At 38.2% G+C, this 21,211-nt stretch overlaps 1 protein-coding gene across 6 annotated transcripts; it reads right to left on the bottom strand.

The window, feature by feature from the left end:
- Positions 1 to 45: 45 nt before the first annotated feature.
- Plx (pollux) lies at positions 46 to 20,713 on the bottom strand. 6 transcript variants are annotated; one of them, XM_064130387.1, is made up of 7 exons: positions 20,021 to 20,713; positions 18,478 to 18,699; positions 16,097 to 16,306; positions 6,428 to 6,574; positions 5,711 to 5,905; positions 5,136 to 5,423; positions 46 to 4,951 (listed from the first exon to the last, which is right to left on the bottom strand). In XM_064130387.1, the coding sequence occupies exons 2-7, from the start codon at positions 18,589 to 18,591 to the stop codon at positions 1,847 to 1,849; spliced, it is 4,059 nt and encodes a 1,352-aa protein (XP_063986457.1). In that variant the 5' UTR covers positions 18,592 to 18,699; positions 20,021 to 20,713; the 3' UTR covers positions 46 to 1,846. The 6 variants fall into 6 exon arrangements, with proteins under 6 accessions (XP_063986457.1, XP_063986459.1, XP_063986460.1 ...); XM_064130389.1 differs by lacking the exons at positions 16,097 to 16,306; positions 18,478 to 18,699; positions 20,021 to 20,713 and adding an exon at positions 12,933 to 13,046; XM_064130390.1 differs by lacking the exons at positions 16,097 to 16,306; positions 18,478 to 18,699; positions 20,021 to 20,713 and adding an exon at positions 12,352 to 12,646.
- Between the last annotated feature and the right edge of the window lie 498 nt (positions 20,714 to 21,211).

Raw genomic sequence — 21,211 nt, 5'->3', positions numbered from 1 at the left:
AGTATTGTAATTAAGGAAGGAATTTCTAAAAAATGACTAGAATAATTAAAATTCACATTTGATGTTGATTTATTGAAGACAATTCACATATGTAATTCTTCTGATCTCCATTAAGCATCGAAATGGGGTATATATTATCCATTTTATCTCACAATTTACCTTAAAATAAATCGATACATTTTACTGGCATTTTAATGATATTTTCCATAAAAAATGAAAGATTTTAATAAATGTGAACGAGAAAATATTTATCGTCGTCGTCACATCTTATCACCATTTCCAGTTCAATGGAAATTGCTCACTACTCTAGTATCACTATGAACAAGACTGGATTCTTTATTTTTCTGACGTCTTTTCTTATTCGAGACGACATTCATATCCTTCACCAACGATGATGTACCTAAGGAAGCATTTGTGGAAGTGAATCGAGAATATTCAATAATTATTTCATCAATGGTCGACCGAAGAGTTGAATGAAACATTCATCTACAGCATGCCCTACTCACTCCCTAAATTTTCATGAGAAAAATTTTTCCAATACAATTTCATCACATATACTGTACTACGGCTATTCCTTATATTTTTATTTTAATCTGTAATTTATGTACACTGATCAAGTACGGGCTGTGATAGTGGCTCATCACTGGCAACTATGCCATTAAAATTCTTCTTTAACACTAAATCAATTGATCCTCTCGGATTAATTACCATTCATAAATACACGACTGCTATTTCACCAAGAGTGGTATAAATCTAAGTACTAGAAAATATAGATAATTTTTTTCGTAAGTTGTATTTACTCTTTCCATGACCATTCCACTTCCATGACCATCGACCTTTTCCATCCATTTTTTTTTCAATCAAACGTTATTTCATTTTTATGCAATTTCCAGTTAAACATTCATCGAATACTGAACTCTATTTTATTCTCATATGATTTGTACTACAGTGTTTAAGTTAGTCAACAATAAGTACTGAATAAATGTTAAACCTATTTTTCTTTCAATAGCTCCAGGTGTTATTTTAATTTGGCAGTCATTTAGAGATGTGTAAGGTTTCGATTGACAGTTACTCCCAATTTTAGATTTCAGAATTTTTTTTAGAGAGCATTCGCAGATGCTATAGTCGTGCTGTTGCTTCCCTGACAGACTATTTTCATAAACTTTGTAAATATACAATATATTGTTTAATTGGCACACCGCATTAAGGGATCCAAGTTTAACTAGTTTGCCTTCAATTAATCAATAGGACTTTCTATTAAGTCTATTATATAGGCAAGACATCGTGATATTCTCTTCATATTTAGAAATTTCTACACTTGATATATTATATTTCATCACTGATGAAGAAGACTGATAAAAAATAAACCCGTTAATTCATTTTGTGCGACCTAATGATTCAAGTGATCTTTAACAATGAAGAATAATTGAAGTACACGTTGGCTTTTAAACCACTAGAACTTAATACCGGATTCTACCCAATTAAATACTGTTTTTAATGTTATAACCGTGTAATTCATTCGATGATTCTCACTAGCACAGGATAATATGGACGCGTGTGGACGAAAATAATGAAGATTCTGTCTTCTGATAAAAAAAATGGACACGAAGGCTAATCACTCATGAAGTTCAGTATTTCCTCTGAAATATTGACGGAAAAATTTTGAAATTGAAACCCCAAACTTATTTCGTGATTATCCCTCCCCCAAAAACCCTTCCAATCCATAGAAAAGAACAAAGAAATAAATCTAGAAGACAGACCTATCATAATTGACACAGTGACTCCACTAATTGTGAAATCTTCATCCAACGATTCACTCCTCATTAATTGTGACAAGTACCATGTGTTATCTGGTGAGAATTTCTGGATTTTGGCTCTGCAGTTCCTTGCTGAGGTTCTCATTCTGTCCCTGACTCGATAGTCTCACCGGCTTTATGCACTTTAATTTTGTAGTTCCCCCATACTTGAAATTAACATCGCTGCAAGAATCGAGTGGATGAACAGTCCCAAGACTGGAGACAGTGTCATTACTGTCGTCCAATTTGGTAGTGGGAATTTTCTTGACGGATCCAAGTTCATAGGCAGACTTGGTAGGTTTCAGTTTCATTTTCGCATTCAACGGCAACGAACTAGATTTCTCCAAACTACCAGTCTCAATCTTCAAATTATTGTCACTCTGTATAACATTGTCAGTTGTCGTATTAACAGTGTCAGTTATTTGTATGTCAATGTTAACAGTCTTGGGATCATTCTCATCATTATTATTCAATGTGTGTTCACCAATACTTTCATTTCTCAAAGCTGCCATTTGGGCTCGTTGCTGTTTAATATGATTATGAGAATTAGCAAAGAAAGATGACATTTTTTCAAGCTTAGTACCAAGATTCGGTTGACTGAGGGCTGATTTGAGTGGATAAGGGGGCTCCATATTGCTCTTGAGGAATATTTTTGTTTCTCGTCCTGTGGAGTTGCTCTTAGTGGGCTCATACCGATTATTATTGTCCTCAATCACTTTCAGAGGAAATGATTTGGTGCTATTACTGCGACGCTTCTCAGCAACACTGAATTGTGCTATTATCCTCCTGACATCACCAGGAATTTCAATATCAGTCCTAGTCTCAGCCAATTGTTGGACGAATGACCCCAGAGTTGCAACTGTCACCTCTAAACTTCGATTTTGCGATTCGAGCTTGTGAACAGATAACTGCTGAGATGATCTGGTGCTCTCGAGACGTTGGAGATTGCTCACAGCAATCTCCAGTTGTGAAGTGAGATGGGCATTCTGCTGTGTGAGTTGTTTATTCAACAACTCGAGTTTCTCCATGTTCTCGATCTGGGGTTTGACGGACAACATCTCCTCCTGGAGGACTTGATACTCAACTCTGTACTCATTCAACTGCTTGGGGATCTCCAGGTCTGGATAGAAGACTCTCTTCATTACACGATCCAAGATGGCTTTGTCAACAGCTGGTACTGTCACCTTGAGATACTCCATGATCTCCTCGAAGCTGTCGCACATCAGCAGCTGCTCCTGATGCTCCTCCAGCAGTGCAAGAGCGACTCTGAATATGACTTCAGAGCTCTCTAGGAACAGAAGATCGAAAACTCTGGTGACAAAGCCCAGGGGAAATTGACTGGCGAAGAGTGTGAGTAGCCAGGGCGCTGCATAGAGAGTTGGCGATACTTCGTGTTTATCGAAGTGACAGTAAATCGAGGGTAACCTGTCATGAAGCAGTCTAGACAGTTGATAGAGGTGCAGCTGAAGGGCAGCCATATCTGGCAAGTAAAGTTTCCTAAGGCCTCTCCTAAACATGAGGTGCCTGAGGAGGAAGAAGGCCTGGTCTTCAGACATGTGAAGTAGAAGAACACCAGCTACAAAACTGAGGCCCTGGCAATAGCCCACCTCATGGTCCAGTAATGAGTAAGCCTTCAAGAGATTGAACAGAGCCAGCTGACCTGGACCAAGGGGTGAACTGAAGTAAGGATGATTCGGAAATGTACGACCCAAATCAATCAATATCGCGTGCTGCTGACTGGTGAGTTGTTTCAGTAGTAAATCATAAGGCGTATTATAATTGGGAAATTCTGTAGTATCAATAGGTGGCATTTTCAGGCAAAATTGTTCAGCAAGAAAATGCCAGACATCCCCTCGTTTGCCCCTGGGCACTCCCTGTTTAATCGCCTGCAGAAGCATCTGATTGTCACACTTTGTTGATATCCTGCTCTCCTTGCTCACCAACAAATCCCACACCTCTGACAATTCACGGGCACAACTACTCAATTCATCGTACTCCAATTTTATCCTCTTCATAGTCGCCTCCTCCTGTCTCACCCTGAGTCTCGTATTTTCTTTCTCCATTCTTATCAAAATTACCTGTTGATTAATCGCCTTTTTCCACAGTTCTCGTAACTCCTGTTTAGACCGCTTCGGCGTCACTTGTACTTTATCCCTGGTATTTTTGTCGTCCCTGGCATCCTGATCCTTTCCAGGTGTGACAACTCGATTGAGTATTGCTTGCCTCCAAGAGCTGTTCGACTGCAATCGTGTGTTGTCTTCAGCCTCAGTGGGCGACATCTTTGGTGAATTGCCCACTTTCAGGAATATATCCATCATGGGGCTCTTTGGTCCTGTGTTAACCATCAACTGCTGCTCGGGAGAGACCCTGAGGGATCTGGGACGATTGGACTCTGGTGTTACCTCACCCATCATACCAGGCATCGTTCCAACAGGGCTACCTCGTTCACTCCTAGAGGCATTATCTCTAACGTGTGAATTTAATCCAAAATCATCTCTTGAGCCTTTTCGCTTCATCAGATGATCGAACGAATTGGTTAACGATCTCTTGGCCTTCATAAATATTGTACTTCCCACTCCAACACTCAGATATTGATTTAAAAATTCACTTCTTTGCTCAGCTGTATCGTGAACGTGTCGTGACTGCTTGGACTCGCAGTGGGCACGTAATAGCATCATCAAAAATTGATTTTGTTCCCGTAAACTGAATTCACGACCGGAGCCACCAGCAGCCTCAGCGCCTTTGTATTTTGTCACAACGATTTCCTGCTCGTCCTCAGGGAGGAGCTCCATACGTGTGAATATTATACTCTGGGTCTTTCTGTCTCCCTGACCCTCGATTGCTTGGCACAGATTATTGTACCACACCATAGGGCAGTGCTCACACTGGAGTATTGTGTGACGTTCTTTTTTTGCACCATTGCACGTTGCTATGAATGCCTGCGTTATAGCACCAACGAGATCATCAGCGACCGATGCTGATTGACATTTGAAGATGTAAGCGATAAAACACTCGGCAGATACCTCACGACAGATGAAACCAAAGTGCTCAGGGTTCTTTAGTCCTTGGACGCAACTTGCTATGTCTTTTAGCTGTTTGTGGAACAGAACGCCTTTTCTGTCGGGGCTTATGAGCCTGAGATCACTGCGACCCACCTGCAATAAATAATACAAGAATAATTTGTTAATTGTATTCTTTAGATATTTCGAGAATGTAAATGTGTGATGACTGATATGGGACTTGGGTTATTTAAATAATTAATAAATACTGCCTCTCATTCAATGACTTTCTCAGGCTTTCATAATTTCACCGGAGGAATTGTCCTTTTGGAATATTTACCTGGAATAACATTGTACGATTGTGATCGTCGTTTCCCTTTGATGCGGAGCCTCGTCGAGGCCCTAGGACACTGCCTGTCGAGGCTGCTCTATTTCTCATCATCTCAGGTGGTTGCATTGTTGCATTCACAGTTTTCTTTGCTTGAGGACTTTCCTGGATCTCGGTGGGGGGCGCGGGCAGGGACTCCACAGATCCACCAAGCGTTGTTACACTCAGGGGACTCGTTGGGGAGATTATACTGGCTCCTGAGACGTTGTCACTGCTGCCCAGGTCACTTGTTGAGGAATCCTGGAATGGAGAAATAATCGTAGCGCTCTTACAATATTAATTTATTTTTTTTTTGTTTCGATAATTCAAATTAGATGAATAAATATTTTCAAGAACTCGGGCTATAACTGGGTTTTCATGGTTTTTTGGTTCGTGATTATTTTTTTTATAATTTTTAATTTGTTCTTTCCTCCAGACTTACGAAATTCTATAAATTAAATATTTCTCAAGATTACTGAAGATCAACATCTAAAAACTATTGTTATAAATGTGAAATTAACGTGAGAGACGTGTAATTTAATTCTCACCCCGCTATCTCTCCGGTTTTCATTACTGGCAGCTAGATGAGCCTGCCTACGTAATTGCTGACACTCAGCAAGCAGATTACTCGCTGTTGATTTAGACTTCTCAAGACCGTAAGCCTTGAACTTCATAAGAGCATCGTCAATGAATGACTCCGGGACCTTCTGATGAGACAACTTTATTTTTCCGACATAAAGTACCTGATGAAATATGGAAATTAATGGATTAATCAAAGGACGTGAAACATCCACAGAGGTACAAGAGATATTGCACAAATAGTTTGAGATATTTTTCCATCGTCACCGGGGATATAAGGGAAGCGTAAATTTTAACACTATTTTACATATAAATGACATGTCACTAGCTGAAGGCCAGCCACCGGTCATTTTCGGTTAGAAAAAAACTGACGAAAAAATCGTGAAGGTCACTGTAGATTGTGATAGAGCCAGCTGTTTTTTTAATCTCTAATGACTTTTCCATTCGTGACAAATATCGCTCATCATGTTGCTAAATTGGGCCTCTAGACTGAGCATTAGATACGAGAGTTCTCCGAACTTGGTAAAAAATCGTCTGTTGTCGGCACTAAATGTTTCAGAGAATTTATTCGTTTAAATTTTCAAATTTCATTTCGATCCTTTTTGGGCCAGAAAACGACACATTTACGGTTGGCTTCATGAATGCAATTGTACACCCCTAATTTTCACCATTCAGTATTTTTTTACCTCGAAAAAGTGGGATGAGCTCGGGGATATGTCAGCGCCGATTGTCGTCAGAGCAGCGGCACTGCTATTGGACCTCTGGAGGTCCCTGTCCCTGTCGACCCTGGACAAGGACGATTGCTCCTTCATGGCGTTGAATAATTCGTGTACCTAAAAAGAGAAAATCCCATAAATTCTGTATCAAGAAAAATACCCCTAGAATCGATCAAATGTTGTGAAAAAATCGGGGAATATTCCGTAACGAGAGAGCGATTAGGAAATAGTCTGACACATGTGTCAATAATCTCTCCAGTGCGCAATACCGCATATAAACGTAACACTCCAAAGTAGTCCAGCGAACCCACAGAAAGCTACGTAAAAACGTCCAAAATTTATCGCCCTACGCGGACAAATCCTCCCCGATTATTTTATCCCCAATGATATAAGACCTAGACACCCCAAAATATTACTGAACTATTTTTAAGACAGAGAGAAACAGAAAAAAAGGCGGATTCAGTCTATCGATAAACAAGATTAGTTTCGCAACGTTAAAAACTTGCAACGAAGGCCAGACCGAAAATAAATTCTTCGTACGAATTTACGTGGACACACATGCATCGCAAGGTACATCAATTCATCTTAAAAATTAATTTATTTAAAAATTTCAGTTGGTCATTTTCGAGTGTTCATTATTAATATCCCCTGGTGCCTCGAAACACTATCTGTACCCATTAAGAATCATTTAGATAAAGCCTAAATTATTTCTAAATGCACTGTAATTAAGTGATTTTTTTTTTAACGAACATGTGTTGAAATCAACCTACAAGAATTAGAACTTGAACTTTGAACAGACCGAGTGAATGAAGTGAAAACCAGCGGAGTATTCGTCGACGAGAAATTGAATTCAGGGGATTTTAGCTGGATGAAGGGTCGAGCAATTGCACGAGCTCAAAAATCCATTCTCACCCCTGAATTTCGCCAAAAGTAATCGTGCACTGGCGAATCGTTCGCTGGTTTGAGCCTCGCACAAGTAGTCGTCTCCCAATCATCTCTAAAGGTTGAACAACTTGCCAATACGAATGTCCCACATATAAAATGTGTGCACAATTTCGCAGTCAGTTAACTGACACAGAAAACTTCAACATCGGGCAACCAATCGGGCTTCTGTTATCCAATTACGTTCCTTACTTTTATTATTACCCAGTAATAAAGCCAACGCACATGGCCATTCTTTTTCAATCTGGCAAATGAAGACCATATGTATGCAATTTTTTTGCTTTTTTATTTGTAATCGTCGCCTTGAATTCCCAGTGTGAAAATAAAATAAATGAGAGGTCTTCGTGTGAATACATATTTTTTTGTTCTCCAACTTCCGGAATCCAAAGAACTCAAGTCGAGTCACGGAGTTCTTGAAGATTCACATGGAATCTGAAGAAAAGTGGTATCTGCCAATGAATATTTCAATGAATTTCTTCGAAAGAAAAGAGAGAAACAGAATTACCATAAATTTCTATTCATAAAAGGCCTCTTTTCTCTGCACTTGACTGAATGTAATAACAAACGATTGAAAAACAAAAAATTACGTGTAAGGTTTGCAATGAGAATTAATGCAACAGAAACAGACAAATGCTAAAGTGCAAATTGAATTCGTAAACACATGATGGAATGCATTCCCATCACGCCCGAGGGGATATTTGATTTAGCGCCTGTGCTTGGAGATCTAATTCATATTGTTTGAAAGCACAGGTACTTTGATTGTGCACTTGACGTTGAATTAAATTTTTACGTTGACACTCGTTTACGTCACTTGTAGATGTCAATCACACGCAATTGATTGAGTAATTTATGGCAATTTTTTACGTCACTTAACGTTCTGCTCTTTCACAGACTTGAAATATTCTGTTATTTTTCCCCCTCGTCGCTGTCGTTTTTTTTTCATTTTTATTGTTCAACGTGGAATGGAGATTGGGACTGGTTATTCAACAATGGAAAATTGTTGGGAAAATAATGGATGGGACGTTGCGTGCTAAATCACAACGAGATACTGATAATCATGGAAGTTGGATAATAAGTTTCTTAGAAAGTCGATGATCATTTATACGGTATTTTCTTAAAATCGTGGGATCTATAGATGTTGGCAGTGTCGTCAGATTCCGAGTGTCCCCAGAGGGGCGAGGATACCGATTTAGAAATGCGTTCAGGCTAATGTACGGTGAACAGTTTTTTTTCCGAGAAAATGTGGGATGAAAGAAAATTAGACGGAAACAATCAGCTGATTAATTTTATATAGACCAATCACGTGAATAATTACACGACACCAGATGTGCGGTTTTTTTGGTGAGTATTTTCACGTGAAGAATATTTTATTTGTCTCTTTTATTCTCTAGTTAATATTCCTCGTGACTCGATCCTGACATTTTGAATTAATGGGGAATAGAGAATATTAATCGCCGCGAATTTTATGATTCTCAATTAATTTTAGTTTCGTGCGGTTTAAAAAAGAGGTTTATTGAATATTCACGAGAACAAGCTGAGAGGATTTTTAAAAAAGCCGAATGAGAGAGAAGATTGAAGTAAAACAATATGCTGATTAATTTTGTGTGCATCAATCATAGCATCAGGAGTCAGATGGCATACACCACATGGCCTTTTTGATAATAATTTCCGGATAAAGAGAACCTGATATCCCTCAGCTGTTTGATTCTCTATTTTAAAGCCAAAATTTTCGATAGTTTCTGTTCTTGCCACATCTATTTTTGAATTTGAAATCAATAAATAAATAAATTAGGAATGGAGAACAATTTCTGTCTATCAGTTCTCAATTTAGAATTTTAGCTGTTTATTATCGTGCACAGAATGACATGGTAGATGGACAATTGATGAATATTTCCAAGAATAGAATTCCATACACTTTTGGTTCTCAACTTTCTATTTTTGAGCTGCCATTATCCGCGATTTCAGCTCCTGGCATTTGACTTTCATCTCCATGTAGCTGAACAATCATCACACTCTTACCAGTGGCCTTTTCCTGAGTGTACTAGCATCGCTGAACGATGTCACCGTGAAATAGGGGCTGGAAGTGCCCATCGGCACCGTAATCATCATGAACTGATTTATCACTGTTCAATAAATATTCAAATTCTCAAAAATCAATTCGTAGACTTTTCCCAATTATTCCACTGCACTTTGATCATTTTCCTATGGAAAGACACCCGTCTGAGTCGATTCGAGTCACTGACGTTTTAATTACGCAATTAACCAGTTGTAGTTGTACATAAAAATGTCTCGAGTGTGTTAATTTCCAGCTGGAGAACGGGAGACCCGAGACGGTCCCTGACGTGAGGACGCACTGGCATAGACTGGCTAGTGTCGTGGGGAAGCGCCGCGACGCCTCCAATTCTCTCACTTCCCCTCCGATTGCGTGACTCCTCTTTCACGAATGTGAGTCTCTCACATCGTGATTCCACCAACGGATGGGAAAATAGAGGACGAGAAGAACTTTACACAGTTGGGAAAAAAAAGGAATTGGTACGAAGGTCAAGACGAGTAATTCGCATTGAGACATCCAAATTCATTCTTATTTGTATTTAGATTTTTTATTCCCACTAATCTTTGGGAGAATTTGAGACCCAGACGGTCATGTGGTTTTTCGGTTGCGTGAGGTCTAATTGGATTATTTTTTCGTTTTGGAGGAGTGGAAACGTCTGCGAGGGGCGAAAGATGAGGGAAGGACTCCAAGTTGACATGATAAACAAGAGCAATCGATAGAAATGTTTGTTGGCACTCCCTTCTTAGACCACCCTCTTGGAAAAGACAAATATTGTCTCCATGATGGGCCCATCCAATCTTTTCATTCTAAGAAGGAACATGGAATTTTTCCGATTTTCCTAAAACATTACAAATTGTAGAATTTCCGGTTCAATTTCCTCAATTTTTCGGTCATTATTGAATAAATTAAATTAGAATACTGGCTTTCTAGAATAGCCGTCGATTAAACATTCAAAAGTACAATCAGAGCTCTTCAAAACTACCAAAGGAAACATTCATTCCCAGCTGTTTACCTCCCCCAAATTTCACCGATCTATTTCGAAGAATGACGTGCACTGCACATGCAGAATCCTTGAAACATCATTCGAGATTTTCAAGGGAAGTCCCAGAGAAATAGCGTAGGACATGCGCAAGTGCTATTTTGACACGATCCAATAGCCAATTTAATCTACAAAACATTGTCTCCACTCATCCATAATTTCACAGTACAATGGTTGAATAATTATTCATAATACATTTAAACGAGCTGAAGTGTTGAGGGAATAATTTAGTCTGTCTGTTTTGTTGATATCGTAATGAGGTATTGGACGAGCGAATTTACCCCATCAAAACCCAGAGGTGACAAGATCACAATACAAAAAGGTAAATATCGAAAATTGAGATTATTTTCTAGGAGAGGAATAGCGACATCAATTAATAATTATATTGGATTGTCTGTAAATTTTCAAGAATAATAAATTAATGCACCATGAACCTCCCTTAAAAAATTATTGTCCAGTAATAACTCAATTGCGCTTTGAATTAAGAACTAAGCGAACTCAAGCTGAATGTTGTAAAAATTCTCAATTATTCTTGCATCTCTGGTTGTTGTGTTCCACCGTACCACTGCAAGACCATCAATTTGCGTTATCCCGGTCAGCCATTGAGTAAAAACCACACGAGGCTTTATCCTACAGGGGGCCACTAGAAGTCAAGTGTGCAATTGAACAAACTCATGCACTGAACTTCCTAGAAGATAACCAATGTATTGTTACGAAATAACTCTCCAGCTATTGTTTAATTTTTTTAATGAACTCTGTCCACTACCATTTCGTTCATTACTGATGTACATCAAGAATCACTGAGCCATGAACTTGAATGCCAGATGATCTGTCATTTTGTCAGTGCCAGGGAAAAAGCCATGCGAGGAGCGAAGAAAAAAAAAATGATGAATGAAACGATCGAATTCAAGTTCACAGAAGACGTTGAATGGAGTGCAAAAAAAGTCAGGGGGGAAAAATAATCGATAGAATTATGAGTATCATCGGATCATCACGTGTCAGCTCAAAAATAAACCCGCAGAGATGTACAAGTGCCCACTCTCGTCTTTTATTTTTACGTAACGTCAAATCATGGACATGAGGGTCGAGGAAAACAATTTTTTACATGGGAAAAAAAAATGTTTAAAAAAAAACCATCATACTGCACGTAAGGATGATGAATGCTGTAACAGGTACCAAGTCATTCGGATGGTGTAGTAACTGACCGTGGGTAATATGAACTGTTGTATAATTTCTTATCGCTTTCACCGTTGCTAAATTTACACTCGATCGTCATCTGAATGTGCTGCGCTGATAACAGGGGAGCATGAATATTAATCATTGATAAATCAAAGGGAAATCAGACCACTTGTGGTCATCAACCCACTTGTCAACTTGTGTTGATTAGCTCAGATGAAGTGCCAACGTGGGTCAATTCAGACGCTAGTTGAGATTGAATAAAAAAAATGAATGAAAGAAATCCTGGAAAAAGCAGAATGTGGAGCACCAGTATGTGACACTTCGTACGTCGTCCTTTCATAACTGATGATTAGTGATGCGGAATAATATACGCAACAATCTAATTATCGACGGTATGTTTGAGTTATATCGAATAAATATAGATATGCAAGTGTACGACAGATTCAGAGGACCGTCTAATTTAATAAAATTTAAATTTAAAATTTGCTACACAATCCCACTTCAACCAAATAAAAGCGAAAGAAACGAAAACAGCTGACGTAAACAGAACGATTTCCCGATTCGCTGTGCACAACAGAAACATCGTCATTCCCATCAAGTGGAATAGTCTTAAGTAACCAAGTAATTTGCAAATTTTCCAAAAAATTCCAAAATCCTTCTTCCCAAAAACCATTCACTCACCTTTTACGAGATACGAATAATAATCCACTTTTAAATTTTCCGTTGAACTTCGTCTACCAAAAAAATTAAAAATTAAAATTTCCTTCACTCGAAAATTAAAACCAGTAATACAACTTCACAATATCACAACAGTGTCATAAGACATTCCCCAAAAAATATGAACTTTGATATTAGATTTGTAATATCGGTGCACGTCCATTCGTGCGTGACTTAAGAATGAAAATCTAATACTGAATCAAAACTGTCGAGGAACAACTTCGATACCCCGAACGCACTGAGGACAAATTTAATAATAGTACGAGCGTTAAAGAGAGAAACCAGTTAACGGTATTGTACTGTGCATTATTCGCATGTGCTATTGGTTGTTTGTTGCAAAGGGAAATTTACGAAAGAATTATGATTGGCTCGAATAAAATCGGCTGTGACAGAGGCATGCGACTATCGAGCCAGGAGTCAACAGATGAGTTTGCTGCATTGAATATCTGTTTTTGTTGTGAATTTGTACACGTGTGCTTGGAAATAACCGGACCAATTAATTTATGGGTTATCGTAGTTGTCGATGAGTTCGGAAGCCACTTAACTGAATGTTTCTTCCTGTTTATTGGACTCGTCAACGCATCGTATGTAATCAGAGTGCTTGTGATTACTTTCATATAATGGGGTGTATTCAAAATGTTATCGTCAACCTCACGCTCTTTGTCGTCACTTTACCATGGCATATACGTAGAACAATGTCAGTGAACATCTGAAATAAAATGGAAAATTTAAAAGACGTGCGGAATAATGGAAATACTCCACTACAAATTGTTGTGTTGACGAGGAAAATATTTGCTCCGGAATAAAATATTTTATCGAAGAATTGTTTTCCTCTTGTTGGACAGTAAATTGATGTTAATGAAGATCACTTGTAGAATCATCGGAGACCTCGGTTTTTCATGTTCATTTCATTTTATAATGACGTTTACTTAAAAATTCCTGGTAAACGTCTACAGCAAAAGAAAAGCCTACAGTGATAATTGTTTTGTAGATAAAGCGAAACCTTCTTGATTTAAGAAGGTTCTTTTTCTTATCAAGAAACTTGTGAAACTTATGAATGTTACCACAGTTTAGTCAGAACATTACGATAAAGAAAACGTTCTTCACCTGCATTAGGCGACTAAAATTACTTCGAAAAATTTCTGTACTGATAATTATTTAATTAACTGTTCAATCGTTATCATTTTATGAGAGGGGATTTTTCCTCTTCAGCAGAGAATATTGTTTATTGAGATTGTTTGTCCGCATGAGAGAATGTTCTCAATCATTGCTAAAATCTGCTTTTTTCACGGTTTTGTAACTCTTCCGCTGGAAACGAGATTATTTAATCAACTCTCATCTTTGTCCCAATAAAACCCGTGATTCTGCCTACCCAAGCATTTGTTAATTACCAGAATCATTGGATACCCAGCAATAAAGTGGAGAAAATGAGCAAAAAACGGAGAAAAAAAAATGCTGAAATGTGGAGTTTGAAGTAAACCCAACAATTCTCTGTATTTCACAATCAGTGCACTCTCTCACGTAGCTCCACGCGACATAAACTACATTTACGTGAGCCTAGAAATTCAGCAATTGCGAATCAATAGACTCCACGAGTACAGACGTTGATAAAAACGTAAGAGTTTCAAGTGAATAGGGAGTTCGTGCCCGTTGGGGACTGTTTATTCACGTCGGGAGATGGTAATCTATGTGACCACATAGTGCAGACCTTGTGGAGAGCACAGTGGCCCCAATTTGATGGAGGTGGTCATTGCCTAGACCTTGAGGGAGCGATAACATTAAATGAGACGCTACAGAGTTTAGAGGACGGAAATTCATTCGAGACTGTTACCTTGTCTCGAAGAATTGATTGGATGCTGCCGGCATTTAGAGAATAACGGTCGTAAACTTTTTACACCTCAGGTTAATTGTCCGGCTGTCGATTGGATTTTTTATTTGAAAATTTCCCAGTAGTTCATTTGCTTTATCCTCCATTAAAAAATTTCTCAATATTTTTTTCAACTGCTTTTCTTCGTCTGGAGCAGCAGAAATTACTCCAAAAATCCAATAATCGTAAAAGATATCGACTATTGAGTCATTTTTAACCGAAATCAGTTAAGAATGGCAACCGCTCTTCGAGGAAAAAATCAAATTACTCGCTCTCGACGAGTTTCTTCAACGCTAAAAGCACTTGCAAAATAACTCTCGTAAATTTTTATATCTCAACACTGTATCCACCAGCTCTCAATGTATATGAGTACATCGCTACTTTATTTCGGGAATTTTGAGTACATATTGAGTGGTTTTTGTCAGCCATCAGTAGCAAAATCAACTTTCGCGTTATGAAAGACAGAGTCCAGTTATTTCCAGTCTAACCATAAACAATTGAATTAATCGTCAAGATGATTGAGTCGCTCTTGAGTCGCATATCGTCGAGTGTTCTCTTTTCAGCTCTAGCCCGCATGGCTGGTCTCTTAATAGTTGGTCATTGGTTTCACGCGTGAACACTATGTGCTTTTCACGTGTTGCTATTTTCAGAAACCCTCCAACACGAATTGAGAGAACGGAGCATTAGAGTTTTCTTCATTTTTATTTTCCCCTCCTATGGATAGGTCAAAGCGCCGAAGCCAACAAGTCCTGTCAAACGAGGTATATCTGTGTTAAGATATTATAAATAATTATTTGGACATGTTGTCGGAGTAGCACGTACAGCCAACGTGTTTTTCGTCTCTCCTTTCGTATTAAATTCAATATGTAAATTAGTAACGAGTGCAATTCTGGAGCATGCCGTGTATTTTTGGCCTGGAAAAATACTTGTCTTTATATTTTCTGGAATGTCCAATTCATAAATTACCTGTTGCTCGTCAGACGATTTAATAATTACATACGGAGTTGTTGTGATTCCCATATTGTTGCTATGACTCGCTCAATTCTATCACTCAACTATAAAATCTCTTTAACTTATTTACCACGCGAGCAGCACGTGATGTTTTTCAATTTCAATTGAAAAACAAATTTTACGAATTTGTTGACTCCTCCAATTACCAGCAAATCATTGGTGATTGCAACTCACAGTTGCTGTTGCTGCGCATTAGCCTCCACGAATCGTTAATAAGTCTATGAAATTGTTCGCAATGACAAATTAAACTCTCCATTTAATTTTAAGAAGAAAAATAATCGACTAGATTTTGATGAAATAATTTAACCGGTGCGCATCAGCATTCACCGATTATTCGCAGAGTTGAGAATATATTTGAAACGATAAATCAAATGTCCCGTTAATTTTATTTACAAAATTCACCGGTAACGAGAGAATTCTCTGAATTTATGGAATTTCATCACCAGTTTAACTTTGGACTTTGATACCTGCGGAGATATATCCAAGAGCTAAGTTGCCAAACTGTCTGCCACTGTTTCCTTGTGTTTGATTTAGAAATAGAGATTCCAACCCCAATGCTCATGTCAAACGTCACGTTTTGTTACTCATCTTGTTCATTGAGTGTACGAGTGGGCATTTGAAATTTACGTTATGTAAACGCGTGTACTCAATGAGACCAACTGATTTCAATGCAACAAATTCGATCTGAATACGACGATGATGTTCTACTGATCAATCGAAACAATGATTTATCGGAATTTAATGTGATGGAAGTGCTCACTTTGTCTCAGTTAAAACGAGATCGCTAAGTTAGGGGGTGAAGATGATGGATCATTTTTTTTTTGGACTCACCGTTTCAGCATTTTCGACCTTGAACAGATGATAATAGTAAAGCCCATCATCTCCTTTGATAAGATAGAGGAAATTACCACCCTTGGCGTCCTGGGAGTTTGCTGCCACTGGTTGGGGCTTGGATGAGCCACTCAGTGAGTGCCGGAACAGGGGCTGCTCCTTGTCACTCTTGTACGCTGATATGTATCCAGATGCCACTAGTAGATTTACCTGGAAAAAATGATGAAAAAAAAAGGTTTTCCGTTTGAATTAGGTCGAATCCATCAGTGTCACTGTACCCATGCCATTGAAGGCTGTCAATTATTTTGCCGATAAGTCCTCTCCCTCCATCAAATAAATAAAATACCCGATGAAGAGTCAATTTAATGGAGAGGGACGAAATGATATTTCAAATATTTGCTGTGAATCGTCATTTCGAGGGATGTAAAGAATGCTATGAAAATTTTATTGCCTGTCAATTTCACAAATGCTATACTATTCAGTAGGAAAACAATAAATTGAAGCGAACATTCTAAGGAGAATAATATTTCTACCATCGTTTTTCATTGAATTCATTAAACGATGCAGCAAGCGTAAAATCCAAAATGCCTGAATCATTTTTGAAAATTCTAATGAGGCCAGTTATGAAAACATGTTTACGTTGACCGAATAATTACGACAATTTTCGCCAGTAGAAAAAAACAAAAACATGAATGTTACTGAAAACTGCGGCAATTGTGAAATAAGGTCGTTACGATAAAGAACATGGAATGGAAAATGCAGATGAAACGTCACGAACGAGACTATTACCTGAATCCCATTGCTGCATTTTCAGAAAGCGTTTTCTCCACTGTGAACTAAATCCCAAAGTAGATCAGAATTATCGTCATTCAATCGTTATATATACTGTCGCACGAGTGAAAAAATTGAAGAAATTTATGCTGACGAATCCTCGGAGAAAACGTCCCTAAATAAGTTCTCTAGGCATTTTTCTTTATCGCAATGGGACCACTCGTGCAAAATCCTCCCAGGAAATAATAAAAAAAAAACTACTGTCCGTACTCTCTCGGTATTTCTGCAATTCCCCTCTGCCGTTCATTTTGAACAGGTATTGTTCCCCACGCATTATCAGGGCAGATGCCATAAAGCGTCTGCGTACGTTATTTTTTCACCCAGATAATCAGTAAAAACGACTAACGACTACTCCACTAGAATGCATATTTCCTTTCCAAAATGAAAATGATAAGCGAAGAGATAACTCCCCTATTTACAGAGGCTCAACAGTATTTTGTTTACAGTTTAAAATTTACTGGGAAAATCAACGTGCTCTCAATTAATGGAATGCACATAAATTAACACAACAATCATAACAGAAACATTGTTGAGAACTCAAAGTGACGTGAAGGACGTGTAATATAAAAGATTGCTGTGAAATTAATTTTTTTTCCATTCTTTTTCATTGTTATTTTTTCTTGTCTCTCGTGTATGCAATTGAAAAAGCAACGAGAGAGTCCTTCGACGGACATGTTTGGAGTGGAAATTGTCGTTTTTGTCGCGCTGACGAATCGGGTCTCTTGGAGAGAATTCAATGCTGTATAAAATTCTGTTGTTGAATGCTCAGATAATAGCAATGTTGGGTTTTTTAATATTAACAATCTTCTCCAAGTTCTCCATTAAGGAATTTCTCATTCACAATTTAAATCCATAAATGCAAAACTTCGTTGAAGCATTCAAATATCCTCGACTGGTAAAAATCCACAGAACTCATTTCACCCCCTTTAAATCAAAATGATGACTGCGATGGTGCTGTTACATTCTCAAGTGTCACATCATAATTGTTGCAATCTGAGAAAGTCAGCAATAATCATCCGGAAATTCCTGAGTGTGGGAGTTGTATAAGACCAGTTGAAAGATTATTTAACTATTGCTTTTACATTTCACTGCATTTAATTGTAGAAACGTTTGATAAAAATATTGGAAATTATCATTTGAAATACCATCTAGGTGATTGCAACAGCATGAATAGGGGTTCACGTCAGGGGGGAGGGGGCAAACATTAGCGTGTGAAGTGTAGAAATAGGGAGTTCATATGGAGTTTTAGTCGAGGGGACTTTTATAATGAAAGAAAAAAAACTTCTCCTTCATGCATACTCGCTATGAGAGTTTACACGCAGACATAGGGCGGTAAAAAATATAAGGGCTGCACGCGAGAAAACCATTCGCAGTATTTACAGCCATATTCACTCACTTCTCTTACGACCTTTACTGTCTTTTAGAGTGAAGATAATAAATCCAGTAATTATGTATAAGACCAAGGAAAAAATGAACGATGAATTCTGTTTACGCATTATGCAATGAATTTGAATAAATTAATTTTAGTAAAAAAAAGAGGAAAAACTTACTCGCTGGAGATCGCTCCTTCGTTTGATTTCTTTTGTGATCCAGGGTAACATTGGGCTGCTGAAACGACGATCTATCGCCGTCGATCCGAGGTAAATTGCTGGCACGAGTTTCATGGCGTTTCGGAGTTTATTTATGCCTTGAGGATTTAATTTCTCTGATTATAGAGTACGTCGCTGGGTTTTGATGTGCAGCAGTTGTGTAAATTTCACATCTTGATTTAACTGAAAATAAAAAAAGTTTTGTAATGGTGGTGATAATATTGAACCGAGGAGTGAATAATTCGTTCTTTGCCACGTGTGGAGAATGTTAATGACAGCGCACTCGTATTTTGTAATAAAATGTAATTAGTTTTTTGCGGAAATTAATCTGTTCGTGGATAGAAAAACTTGATGCATTTGTTATACATGATTTATGATGCACTTAGTAGGTCGTATTTGAATTTCACATCTGAAGTCTATTGAAGTGAAAGAATGTTTGAATATAATTGAGTGGCGGAACTTGAGATAAGAACGGAATTTCTATAACTATTTTAATATTCTTCGATTTATCTGATATTCCACAATAGAGTACAATATTTTACGGCTCAGATTAATCACGTATTCTTCGATGAAATAGAATTACAAAAATTGTCACGAGAGAAATCGATCAAGCGACTTTTAAATACGCATCTACCTACCCGCGTGGGATTTCAACAATTGGGTCAATGTCTAATCAGATGAAACCACCATGTACCTGGCTTCTTATTACGCATTCAGTCAGAACAATTACTTTTTTAATGTCTAGAATATAAAAATCCGTAATACTGGAGTCTCGATTAAATTTGCGTGGGCAATGGTATTCATCCTTGAAAGAGGATAATCCAGTCTGATCCCTGCGGCTTCAATTGCCGATAACGAAATTGAATGTTTTCGCATTATTGTTAAACACTTCTACCTTAATCATTCCCCTATCTTGAAAAATCAATCCAACGTTTCGAAAAACAAACAAACGTTTCACGAGAAGAATTATCACGACGAAAATTGTTGGTTTCTGGGGGAGAGACTTTCCTTGTGCTCACAATTAAATTGATTCAACATGACAATGCTCAGGGAAATCCCCAATTCTTCAGCAGAACAAACGAATGATTTTTAATTAATTAATTTTCTCTCTCGGTACAAAGGTTAGCCTTTCCAAGAAAAATATTGATGAAAACAGTCGACTTTTCATTGACGAAAAAATCGTCCCATACCTTCCTCGGTCAGCACACATATCAGGTCATTAACCCACTGATAAATTCCGCACATACGTGTTTACAAATCGATCGATAACCCCTGTAAACCCCGTCAAAATCATAAAATTCCTCTCAACCCATCCACCACCTTCAGTCCACCTCAATCTCCATACAAATTACTCTCCATTCCCTCTCGCCATCAATTCCCCAATCCCTGGACGATATCAAAGAAAAACGAATGAATAAATTATCCCTCGAATAAATCCAGATATGACAGTATGCATTACGAAGATGAATCCAGTGACACAAAAAAACGTCGCCTGAATACTCACCAATTAATGGCCGATCGAGCAATTAAAGTCCCATTAGAGTTTTCTCCAATTCTCCTGTCATGAAAATTCACAAGTGTCCCTTCACTGGGGTGTCCATCACTCCTCCTGATGTTCCCTTAAACGTCACAAGATGCATCTCAAGAACTGCAACGGCCAGGGCAGATTGTTGCAAATGAGAAGGTTATTACTGACCAGTGGAGCCTTTGCAATGTTGTTAAAATTTTTTATTCTCTGACTCAACACTTCGATGTGCTCAGTCGAGCATCTATTTACTCTTGAAAATTTTACGCATTAACAGACTCTCGTCTCCGTTATTTCCTGGGTGCGGTTTTAGCGGTCAGAGTCCCTTATTTCGCGTTTTTTCCCGATAAATTCGCTACTTTCCTCGTGTCTTAAGTACGTAATAGTGCGTACAACGCGCTCCGGCACGACAGCTGTTCGTACGTGCCATTTTGCAATGGCATTGATGTTTTATTACGAACTGAGTTTTGCCTTTTTTGTGCTGATTTATCCTCGTTTAATGGCACACAGTGTAAATAGCACAGACACTTGTTAAATCTCTGGAATCGTCACGTTTTGACATCACGGGGCTTTATTGATAGTGTCACGATACATTAGGGTTTTTTCAACATTTTTTGTCAGGGATACTTCTTAACGGGAAAAATAAAGACACTGGAATGTCGACGAATCACACATACTGGAGAAAGGTGTACAACGGTGACAGGGAGATTATGGATTGGTTATAATTGGAGACTGGGTGACATCGGGCGGAGGCTGCGACAACTATTGTTGATGTGTCGGTAAGAAAGGGTGGAACAACTTCAAATCAATATTTTGAGACCGTTATTCGGATTTTGAATGCATTTATTTCAGTTTGTACATCACATGTCCGGACATTTTGTCAGGGTTAGTTATGATGTTATTGTTGTTCAGGAATGCTCGACAATTAGTTGACTGGGTTGATCATATAATCGGATGAGACATTCAGGTTTATTAATCTTTCTTAATTCGCTTACAGCTGACTTCGTGCTCGGGTTTGCACTCGCAGAGGTTGCCGAAGTGGTGGTAAGTCACTCCAATTTCACAGTTTGAGCCGTCCAATGGGACTGAAAGAATAGAATTTCGAGGTTTAGACAAATGGACAGACTTTCGTCTTAAGGAAATTTCTGGAGGAGATGCTTCAGACGTTTT

Source organism: Diachasmimorpha longicaudata, chromosome 11 (assembly GCF_034640455.1).
Source record: "Diachasmimorpha longicaudata isolate KC_UGA_2023 chromosome 11, iyDiaLong2, whole genome shotgun sequence".
In the NCBI taxonomy this organism is placed as follows: Eukaryota; Metazoa; Arthropoda; class Insecta; order Hymenoptera; family Braconidae; genus Diachasmimorpha; species Diachasmimorpha longicaudata.
This window is presented reverse-complemented; position numbering and strand designations above follow the sequence as displayed.